The 11,355-nt window shown below is 34.1% G+C and overlaps 1 protein-coding gene across 1 annotated transcript; it reads left to right on the top strand.

The window, feature by feature from the left end:
• The first annotated feature begins 2,662 nt into the window (after positions 1 to 2,662).
• LOC135693609 (dolichyldiphosphatase 1) lies at positions 2,663 to 6,631 on the top strand. The gene is made up of 3 exons (XM_065212141.2): positions 2,663 to 2,828; positions 5,435 to 5,535; positions 6,497 to 6,631. The coding sequence occupies exons 1-3, from the start codon at positions 2,699 to 2,701 to the stop codon at positions 6,629 to 6,631; spliced, it is 366 nt and encodes a 121-aa protein (XP_065068213.1). The 5' UTR covers positions 2,663 to 2,698.
• The last annotated feature ends 4,724 nt before the right edge of the window (positions 6,632 to 11,355 follow it).

Genomic DNA, 11,355 nt, shown 5'->3' with positions numbered 1-11,355 from the left:
AGGGCCGCGGAGAAGATTTCTGGGCCCCGGGTCAAAATGAAAGATAAAAACAAGATACACTGTAGGCGACCCTTCTAAAGGGCCCGGGAAAAATTTATTGTTGCTAAATTTACGGCTATTTTGGTTGCAGAGTCATTTACTTCTCTATTCTTTTCAATATAGTTTAAGTATTACTGGTATACTATCGTTATAGTGCATGGCTGCATGCATATCTTTTAACTATAAAATATGCAATTCTTTACAATTAAAAAAATCTTGTGAAGTGAAAAATGTTTAAATACTAAAGTTGATCAAAACAGATATGCTGCACCAATAGATTTTCACTATTCAAATAATTTGAAAAAGTTCACACATAACAATCAGAATGCAACCTTTCAATGTAGATAGAAAAACAAGTTGATTCGATCTTGAAAGAAGCTCGTGTAGACGAAAGACAAGATGTCCCAAAAAATTGAAGACCAAGAGAAATCAGTCAAGTTTATCTCTATCTTGAAGTGAAATCCAGGAAAAGGCCTTTGGTAAAATTAAAGATTAATGTCAGCTTTGTTATTGTTGATAGTGTTACAGCAAAAATAATTTGGCGATTCATGGCAATTGGTGTGATATGAGAGGGGCACAGTATTCTTTGATTTTACACAATGTCGAAGGAAGATGATCTAGCAAAAAAGTGTCAAATTCTGTGCAGGATGAAAGGAAGACATATCTTCTAACATCACCGGGTAGTCACTTTTTCCAAGGGGCATCAACCATTGCAACTGTTGAACAAGCTCAAGCATTTGAATTTGTAACGCTCATTTCCTAACGCTTATTTAAGGTTGTTTCTGACTTTGCCTGCTAGTGTTGCATCAGCTGAAATACCTTTCAAATTGGCCACAGAAACTCAAATTTCCAAAAACTTGACTATAGCTCCATAATTGACCCTTTTACAGATGCATAGACTTTGAAATTGTTTTGTTAACTAACTAGAAAATTACCTCAAGCTACAAGCCCTGTTTGACAAATATAATGGGGTTAAAATGTTGTTGTTGCTTCTACCTTAATTCATTTAAAGGCTTTTCCTATTATTTTTTCTATTATTGATAGGTTTTGATAATTGAGACGCTAAATTGCTAATTATTAATTGCTTAGTTGAGTTATTATCTATGGGTCCCTAAAGTCATGGGCCCCCAGGTCAGTGACCCCCTCTCCTCAGCACTGCATCTACATCATTACCAGCTAGATCATCTTGTCTAGCAAACAACGCAAATTTGATTGCCAATATGACATTTTTGATGTGCAGGACGTGTATAGCTTGAATAATTAGATACGACTGTGAGGTTTTTGTAATTGTGCAATTTTCTCGTTTTCTGGATTTGTGGTTTTTGGTAGTTTTGAAACCTTTTAAGCCGCATATTAGTTCACCAAAAGGTCAAAAGTCTAAAGTTATCTGAAAGTTATTATCCAAAAGAAAGCCAATGGTCAATTGGAACTATGAAAAAGTGACACTGGGACAACATTTCCAATCAAAACCTCCCACCCAATGTTTTTAGAGTACTAGAGTTGGATTATGAAGTCTCTAATAAAAACGATGTAACCTAAGAGAAATTTGACAATTATGGTAATTATTACTTACCAATTTGTTGACAGAACGATTAAACTGGCATTTCCTACTAGAAGTAGACGCAATCAGAATGGTATATTTCACTAAAATTTTTGAAAATCTATGGATTTGTAATCGAGTTTTAACCGGACAGGGAGGCGCGGGGGGTTAACTACCCCTGTTGCCTTTTGATAGGAGGGAAAGGGGGACTGAAGTCCACTTTTCATAGAAGTTCCCTGGAAATTGGCCATTTTTAATCATCCAAAGATTGATATGAAATTCCGACTGTTCTGCCTTATTTATGACGACACTTCCCAAAACTTGTAAAGAAATTTATTATGCCAAAAGCTCACCGATTTTCAAGACACTTAGAGAAAATCAAAATAAAATGACAGTTACGAGAGAACCGAGGGGAGTCACTCAAACTTTTTATAAACGGAGACGTCCATCAAAATTCACTCAAAAGTATCGAAAAACTTTTAAGATCCAAGATCTGGTCTATCGTCGCCAATTCTGGTATACCGTCGGCAAATCTGGTCTACTATCAGCAAATCTTGTGATATGTTGGAAAATCCTGTGATATGTCGGCGAATATTGTCATTCGTGAGCAAACATTGCAACTTTACGTGGCAACACGTCATATCCAACGAACGACTGTGTTTTTTAAATGGTTTTTTCCTGAGTGGTGTTTCCTTGTTGGTAATTAACATCCATCCATTTAATTAACATACTAGACAATTTAAGAATTTGATCAGAACTTGGTTCCTTGAAAACAAGTGCGCATGCTCATTTTGCAGTAAATGAACTGTTTTATGCAATCCTTGAAATTGCTTCATGTTAGTCTTAATTAGTGTATATACACTAAGACTGCCCTAGTCCATAAGCAAATATTTAATTTGATTGCAAAAGATGACTGCAAGAAATATTCTGAAATGCATTTTAAGAGAATCTAAAAGGCGAGGTAGCAAAAATTTCTTAATGGAAGTACCCCCCCCCCCCCCCGGGTAGCTATGCTTATAGCTCAGTGTTATAGCCCAGGGTGCTCTATACAATAAAGCCCAGGGTGCTCTAAGAGGCTGCCTCTTTTTGCATCTGTCTTTCGAATGAATCAAACCAAAGATGGCTGACAGTAGGAAGCGATTTTGCCTTGATCCGCCCAAACATGAAGGTGTTTGGAAGTTGTTTTATCAAGCGGCTGAAGATCTTGAATGGCGAGCTGTTGCATTAACTCATGTAGAATATCCAACAGGTGAGGTCCTAGACTGAGGTCACAAAACTCATTGTTAAATAGAGGAGAAGCAACTTAAAATTTGGTTTGGTATCAGAGACGACTTATCAGTCAAGGAAGAAAAATCACGTATTTTTCGAGAAATATTTTGTTCGATGTATTCATCTAAATTTCATCGATATAACTCCAACGACTTTTAACCTTTTGGAAGATTATCTTATCTTCACATAACTCGAATTAGTACCCATCGTATGGAATAGAACAGTGGCGTATAGCATCTATGTATGCTTAGCTGCGGCGCAAAGCGTAGAAATTTGTAGACAAATTCTAAATTTCTAGCAACATTTTTACCGGTAATAAATAAGTTGTTGTGTTAAAGTCAATGCATAACATTTTCCGCAATAAACGGCTTCTCTTTCTTGTCATGAGGAGCATGCAGTGAACTCCAGAGCAAACTTTTTCCTGGTGTAAACAGATCGCTAAAAATTGTGAAATTCGAAAAATGCTCCAGTGCAGCTTCAGTGCAGCTTTAGTGCAGCTTCAGTGCAGCTCGAGAATAGCTTCAGGGAGAAGTAAGAATTTTCCGGACTGGAGCTTGAGGTCGGCCTGAGCGCATGCATTCCCAAATATTTCATAATCCGCAACATTTTTCTGCCTATAAGCTGGTTTTTGCGAATATTTTTTGCGTGATACATCATTTGCTCCTGTTTGCTTAGGCTCTGCAGTGTGTTATCAATTTCGCGATGTGGAGAGCTTCTCTTTGCAGGAATCCCCGTATGCATTATAGCATCAAAAATTCTTACATTGGGTGGGTATTAGGTGATGCCTTTTCTTGACAAATATGAATATGAATAAGATTCTTTGCAAAACGGTTTTAGCACTAGAAGTTATTCTGAAAACTTTTGCAAAAAAATTAAGCTCTTTTCAAAATCTTTTTGCTTTGGTGATAATTTTTCCCATGGCCCCCTCCAGTTTTCCAACCTGTGTTAGAGCATCTGATGCAGAGAATAGACACCTTGATTTATTAGAACTAGAGTACAGATAATTCGTTATTTTCAAAATCAAAATTACTTATCACAATTATCATTAATTACCACTTGTTTTTTAAAAAGCTGAAATTATGATTTCTTTCATTCAACACAACTGTATATTATATGTTACAGCATGCTTGAGTTCTGTGCTCATGCTATGCCACTGAAATAGAAATGTTGGGCCGTCGATGCTTGTTGTACACTCTACCAGATGCTTGTTGTACACTCTAAAACTAAAAGAGCCTCATTGTAGCAGTGTTTGTCTAAATCATTCAATTTCTTTTGCAAAATGCAAATTTTTACTGCCATATGGATAATGATTTTTTTATTAATATTGATCTAAATCAATTTCTAAAGCTATCTATTGTCTATAATATAATCTTTGTTTTCACGTCATGGTTATTGTTCCAGCACCGGATCCTATTACATTTTGGCTCTTCATGAAAGTATTTGCGCACAAACACACATAGAAGGCCCTGGAATAAGAGCAAAACATCAACTGTTTGAAAAACCCAAGCTTGTTTTTTTTCATTTGAAAAATCCACAAGGCTCCTTTCAAAGAAACAATCTTACAGTAAGCTGTGATCTAGTATTTATGTAGTTTGGAAAAAATTATATTAAAGTCCATTTGTGAGAATTTTCCTGTTTTCCAAGAAGCATACACAGAGCAAGCTCCGCCAGAAACTTAAGTGCAACCTGACATGAATGTAGTGCCCCCCATTTGGAAAAAATTATAGTTTCTATTGGTTTTTTATCATCTAGGGGTGCTTCTTCGGGAAAAATTTCATATTTGTTGGCAAATAAAGGATGCTTCAACACATTTGTCAGCAAATTGGATAGGAGCACCTTCCTGGAACCAACCAAACAATATTTCTACTTTTATTTAAACTTGTTAGTGAAGATAAATGATACAGGTAACCAACATTTGTTTGCCTCAGCCTTGCAGCATCACCTAACATCACTCACATGATCTGTAAACTAATTACACATGAAATTTGAAGACAGAATTATTGGGTGTGCACAGGTGTGTGTCTGAGTGTTTTCGTGCGCAAATAGTTAGTATGCAAGCATGCCCGATGAGTCTGAATTGTAATAGGTTCTGGTGCCAGAACAATAACCACAGCGTTGTTTCAAACTTAAACTTTGGCTCCATTGTTGCCCGTTCTTCTGGTACACATTCTAGGAAGGTATGACTAACATAAAAGCTGGTTTAAAACAGAACTAAAGTGTTATATACATTTAGTGAAAAGCTATTTCCATAATGCTTCTGTCACCTATCAGCAATCACATCAATGAATTTAGCATGCCGTTGTGACATTTCATTTATCCATAGCATGCAGAGAATTACATTTAAATTTATTACAATGAAGTTTGTCTATAGAAGTTAAAGTATTATTGCATATAACAATATTATATTTGTTGAAATTGGTTATTTGAACATATTATGTAATTTACTTGAGCTTTCATTTTCTTTGTTCAGTGTAATTGCTCAACAAATTCGTGTAACTTTGCTGTATATTTGAGCTTTTTGAAACTAAAATGGAATTTCATCTATATCAGAAGGCTTTTTAAGCAATTGTTTGTATTTTTTGTCAGGTGACCTTATCGGGAAAGGATTGGCTTGGATGAGTCTGGTGCCAATTTTCCTGATAGTTGCTTTTGTAACTCTCATCATTTTCAGAAGGGAATTACACACAGTAAGTTTCCTTTTTTTAGAGTATCCTTGGGATAAACCAAAAAGCACTAGATTATGAAATAAAAGCCATAACACTTAAAAGATGTTGAAACTTTTTCTAAATATCTTATTATTGTTTTTATAAGTCCGCATCTTTTGAAGAATTCTTTCAGTAATTTTATCAAGCATATCTTTGAGTGCCCAACAAGGGGGCAACTTTTGAAAAATTGTGTCCTTGTCAATTTATATCCAAAATCTAATTCAGTTTTTTTCCTATTGATTTCATTTCATACAATTTTCATTAGTATTTCCATCAAAGCAGAATGCCAATATAGTATGATATTGTGTTGAATACATTTGAATACATGTCATAGCTAATTATGCCTTTATTTTGAAGATGAAAAAATGAATTTTTGTTTGACTACGTGGAATTTATGCACTTTTAAATATTGCACTTTACAAAGATTCTTCTCTTGAAGGTGTTTCAAAATTTTTCTGTTTTCATCACAGATTTACTCTCTCATGTAGTCCATAGTTAGTGATGCATAACAATTATGCTATATTTGAAAATGTATTCCTGTAGACACAGAAAAAACAGGATGTAAAATCATCTATTAACCTATTAACAGGATGTAAATCGCCATAAATTTAACTGGTGCTGTGCAAATCTTATAAATCATTTGAATATAGTGATCATAGTGATTATATATCAAATATAGTGATCATTTGAGAAGATGGTTCAAGTTTGATCAACGTTATTGTGAAGCATTATTTTGCTTTGTTTTCCATTTTCAGGGGCACAATAAATTGCTCTCTGTGGCTATTTTAATGTGGGATTTTGGCACCAAGACTATTAAAATTGATTAAGTAACAAGAAAAACAAACATTGAGTTTAGTTGTAACTCTTGTTTAATTGGTATTGTTTTAAATGTTATTAGTTTTCTGTCTACCATATCTGAAATAATTATGTTGTTAAATTTTAGATGACATTTTTCATTGGAATTCTGTTGAACGAGTGTGCCAATCAAGCTCTCAAGTACAGTATTAAGGCCCCAAGGCCATGCAGAGGTAGGGCATCAAGATTCTACATTTTCTATAAAATAGAACTTCCTATATAACACATTTCAATTATGTTGCAGTTTGTTGATAAATGCAGAAATAAACTTCGAAAACATTGGGTATCAAAGTATATGACTAAAGATTAGGGGTTTCTTAACTGACGTAATTTCTATGTTTACTCTGGTCACGAGTCAACTTTGGTTAGGAATATTAAACTTATTTGCTGCAAGCAAAAATTCCAGACTGAAAAATCAGTTAATGGGAGGGCTCTTCTAGACTAAAATACTATGCCAACAGACCTGTCAAGTTTCAGTTTTGAAAATGAGTGAGTTTTTTTAAAAGGACAGGTAAACGTTCTTTTGCCAAAAGCAGATCATAAGCAATGCAAGCAAAAGTAGGGCCCAAGGGTATGGCCCAAGAAACTTTCCCATGCCCTCTAGTTCTTCAGAAATGCCTTTTTTGAGCAGGGAAGGCAGAAGCAGGTTAGGGATTGAGGGGGCTCTCTTTTTCGACATTCTATTCAGTTTTCATTGAGAAAGAATTGATAACAGTACATATTTTCATGAAATATTTAAATCTGGTGCACTTGTTGCACAAATCATTGCAAAAGTGCACAGCACTGTGGACCAGGAATGCAGAAAAAAGAAATGCAGCATATGAGCAAGCGGAGCATTCTAGTGTAATTGCTACCCCAAATATCACTCTTGAGAAAAAGTTACTCCGCTCTTACCGCTCCAATTGCAATCTGCAATAGTGAAACTCTATGTTAAGGGACATTATGCTCCTCTTTTACACTTCAAATCAATTTGCAATGTGTCATAGTCGCAAAAAAGCTAACCTGGGTCATTTTATGTAAATTCAGCAAGTAAAATATTGGAATGACACCATACCTCTTAGATTTGGCTCAAAATCTAACAAAACGTTTTTCCTGACAAGGTTATTCCAGTATATAAATTTCATGCTTATATTTCATATGGTTTTAGAGTTAGTGTTTCAATGTTGCAAAAAATTCCCCAAAAAACTCTAAATTCCGCCATTTTAAATTTGCCATCATGAAATATTTTTACAAAAACATAAGTTTCTTTGTACCTACAGATTTGAAAATTTGGATTATGGTATTTTGAAGTATGAGGATTTTATAAAATCAATCAGAATCATCATTTGACCTAAGGAATACCTCTAATTAGATATCATACTATGACATAAATAGATATCAGACTATGACATTCCAAAAATATTGGAGTAACGAAAATGCAAAAAATTTGAGTGAATTTTTCTCTATTTCTGATTAGTGTTACCAAAATGAGTTCTGGCATGGTGATACATCATATGTATAAAAGCTTAAGGCTGATGTTGGTGTCTCATCTTAGTATAGAGCTAGTTACCTTGGAAAACTAGGTTCCGAAAACATGAATAGTTGCGAAAATTTTGACCTAAACTGCATGTGATATCTAGCTATTCTTGAATCAATGGGCTAGAGGTTGCAACACCTTTTAATGCTAATGTGTCAAATCATTTCAATATAAGCATAAAATTTGGAGACTGGAATAATCTTGCCAGGAATAATGTTTTGCTAGATTTTGAGCCAAATCTAAGAGGTATAGTGTCATACCCTATTTGAATTGACATGGAATGACCCACCTGCTATTTGTGTAGTTTTTCCAAAAAATGTAACATCACTTAACTTGTACGGATTTGCTGTAATCTAGTCATCTAACATACCTTGTTAGGAATGATGGAATTTGCCAGGATTTGGAATAGAATTGAAGAATTTAAATGAACCAAGAAGTTTGTTGTAAAATGCATGAGAATTCTGCTTTCATGCATGTGAGTGTGAGAAAAGACAGAAATGCATGTGTCTCACGCAAAATACGTGTGACTTGGTAGGTCTGTGCCAAGTTGCAGTACCAAGTCAGAAAAAGCTTTAAGGTCAATGTAGCAATAGGTTTTTTGTGTTTCAACTTTAAAATACACATCTATGGCTTTGATTATTGTTTTACTTTTAAATTTTTTTTCAGGAAGTGATATTCACCATGTTATATATGGTATGCCATCAAGTCACGCCCAGTTTATGGCCTTCTTTTCGTCATACATTATTCTATTTGCTTTTATTAGGTAGGTGCTATTTGATTTGTCTTAGAATTAAGTTGCACATTGTAGCTAAAAAGCATATTTCTTTGTCTTTTTTGTGTGCATATTTTATTCAATATTCTATATGTATCGAAAGATAACCAATCTTCTTTTTAATTCATCATTCACATTCTTGCATATAAAGAGTACCAAAGTGCAACATTGTCAAAAATCTATTTTTAAAATTTTTCAATCTTTGACCACATAATCTGAAGAATGTTGTAAAATAAACTCTCATTATACAAAATCAGCCAAATATGTTCAAAATCAGGTATGATATGGCCAATGAAAGGTTTTAGATAATTCTGGAACTTGTTATTCTGGGACATATTACAATGATTTAATGAGGAAGGGCTTGTGTGAATGTAGCCATATCTCAGGTCATTTGTAACACATTAAACTGATTTTGCACATTAAGAGGTATTTCATCATCATCATCATCATCATCATCATCATCATCGTCGTCATCATCATCATCATCATCTTCTTCATTTTATTTAAGTCAGGGTTTTTCCCTTCTTCGAGGGGGTCACTGACTTTCCTTCCTTACTTGGTGCAGCTTCTCCCCTTCACTCTGTCATTCGCATCCTCAAAGCTCACACTGACTTTACGGCACTACTTTTCCATCATTCCTTTCCAACTCATCTTCGGCCGTCCTCTTCCTCTATCAACCTCAGCCTCAAAATTCCATGCCTGTTCCACACACTCCTCATCACTCTTCCTCAAAACATGGCCCAACCATCTCAAATGTCCTTGTCTGACAGCTTCTACAATGGTATCCTTCAGTCCTAATTTTTCCATCAACTCTGTTGTGTTTATTCTATCAGCCATTTGTCTATCAGTATTTTGTAATGTATTTATTGGTTATATGGTCACAACTCAGAAAAATTCTAAAAATTGCTTTCTGTGACATCATCACTTCTGTACTCTATAAAGGGGAGGAAACACGAGAGAATCCCAGTGCTTAAATGTCAATAAAATTAATGTCTCACAATTGAAAATAAATGTTCAGTTTTTTTTAAATTGTTGTCATGGATGGTTGTGTAACTGACAAGAAAATGTATTCCTTTTATCTCGTTAAATTATTGTAGCATCAGTAACTCTGTTAACTAGTGAATGCAAGTAAAACAAGTTTAGTTACTTACTATATTTCAAGTAAAACCATGAAGATTAGTGAGAAGCTCATATTCAATGTTTGTCTACTGATTTGCTTTGTAGAAGTTTACAAAATTTAAAAAGGATAAACAGGACAGGAAAATGAAATATGTGCAATTCACAAAATTGCTTTCTTTTGATAAAAAATGTTTATGGCTCCAATTTAAGGAAATTTGAGTTAAATAGATTTTCAAGTGAGGGATATAGATTTTCAATATATTTTTTAAATGCATCTCAACAAATAACAGCAGATTTTCATTTTAATCATTTTCTTCCTACATTTGAAGGCTACATTCCCAATATGAATCAATGATGGATATTATTTGGAAATATGCTGTCTCTGTTGGTTCGATGGTAGTGGCAATATTGGTAGCATATAGCAGGTGTGGTTCCTTCGTTCACAAGTACTTATGTGCTTGTGCTGTGACACAAATTTACTGCCCATTAACATGTTCCCTTGAAATCCAATATGAAAAAAACATTTGTTTATTCTTCATTTGAAATGTAAAATTACCTATGAATGAATTTGATTGTTTGCTACCAGAGAATTTCAAGTCTTGAAAATTAGATTTAAAAAATACTTAATACTGTAATAAACCTTTTCAGTTGTTAAACAATCTGTATTATTTGTTAGATATTGTATTGAACTTTCAATTCTTAAACTCCTCTGTATTGTATTATCAAATGCAGACTGGCTTTTCTTACAACATTTTTAACAATACTAGCACTCTTTCTAGAATATATCTTCGATATCATACAATAGAGCAAGTATTTTATGGACTTTTAATTGGAGTTGCTCTTGGAATTTGCTGGTTCACTGTAACTCAAAGATTGCTGTCACCAATTTTTGATGTTATCGTCTCATGGTAAGTATATTGTTTCATATTGACATGCCAAATGTTTATACTCAATGGTCAATCTATACCTCAGCCAACAATATTGTTGTATTGGAAACGCTTTTCCTCTTGGCCGCATATATATGATACCTATTTGTATATATTTTACACGTTTCATGATTTATAAATGCCTTTAACTAAATAACAAGGTTGACGTCAGTCAGTTCGGCATGCCATTCAAAGTTTCCGTCAATCTGATAATATCCTATCGACTATTGTCAAAAATTAGCAAAAATCAAACTATCCAAATACCCATTCCATTTGTGCGCTTTTAGTAAAAACTGGTGTATTGAATAACAAGGAATTCTGCACCATCTGAGTTTAAACAAATCCAAAATTTATTGATCTTAAGAACTTTCTGACGACTTTCCATTTTCTTTGATTTTTAGGCCAATTTCAGAATGGCTCCTCATCAAAGATTCGTCAAGAATACCAAATGTTCTCTGGTTTGAATACGTAGAGTCAAGAAAAGAGGCAAGGTATGTCAAGTCATTCTGTTTTCTCCATTGTATCGTATCTTTTACTTGTTTACGTATCGAAAACCTTTCCAAAAAATAAAGTTAGAGAGCCCATAACTGCACCGTTATTATCATTATTTCAAT

The sequence above is a fragment of the Rhopilema esculentum genome, chromosome 11 (assembly GCF_057945365.1).
Source record: "Rhopilema esculentum isolate cy_ngs chromosome 11, ASM5794536v1, whole genome shotgun sequence".
NCBI lineage: Eukaryota > Metazoa > Cnidaria > Scyphozoa > Rhizostomeae > Rhizostomatidae > Rhopilema > Rhopilema esculentum.
Note: the sequence above shows the minus strand (reverse complement) of the source record. Positions and strands in the feature narration are given on the sequence as shown.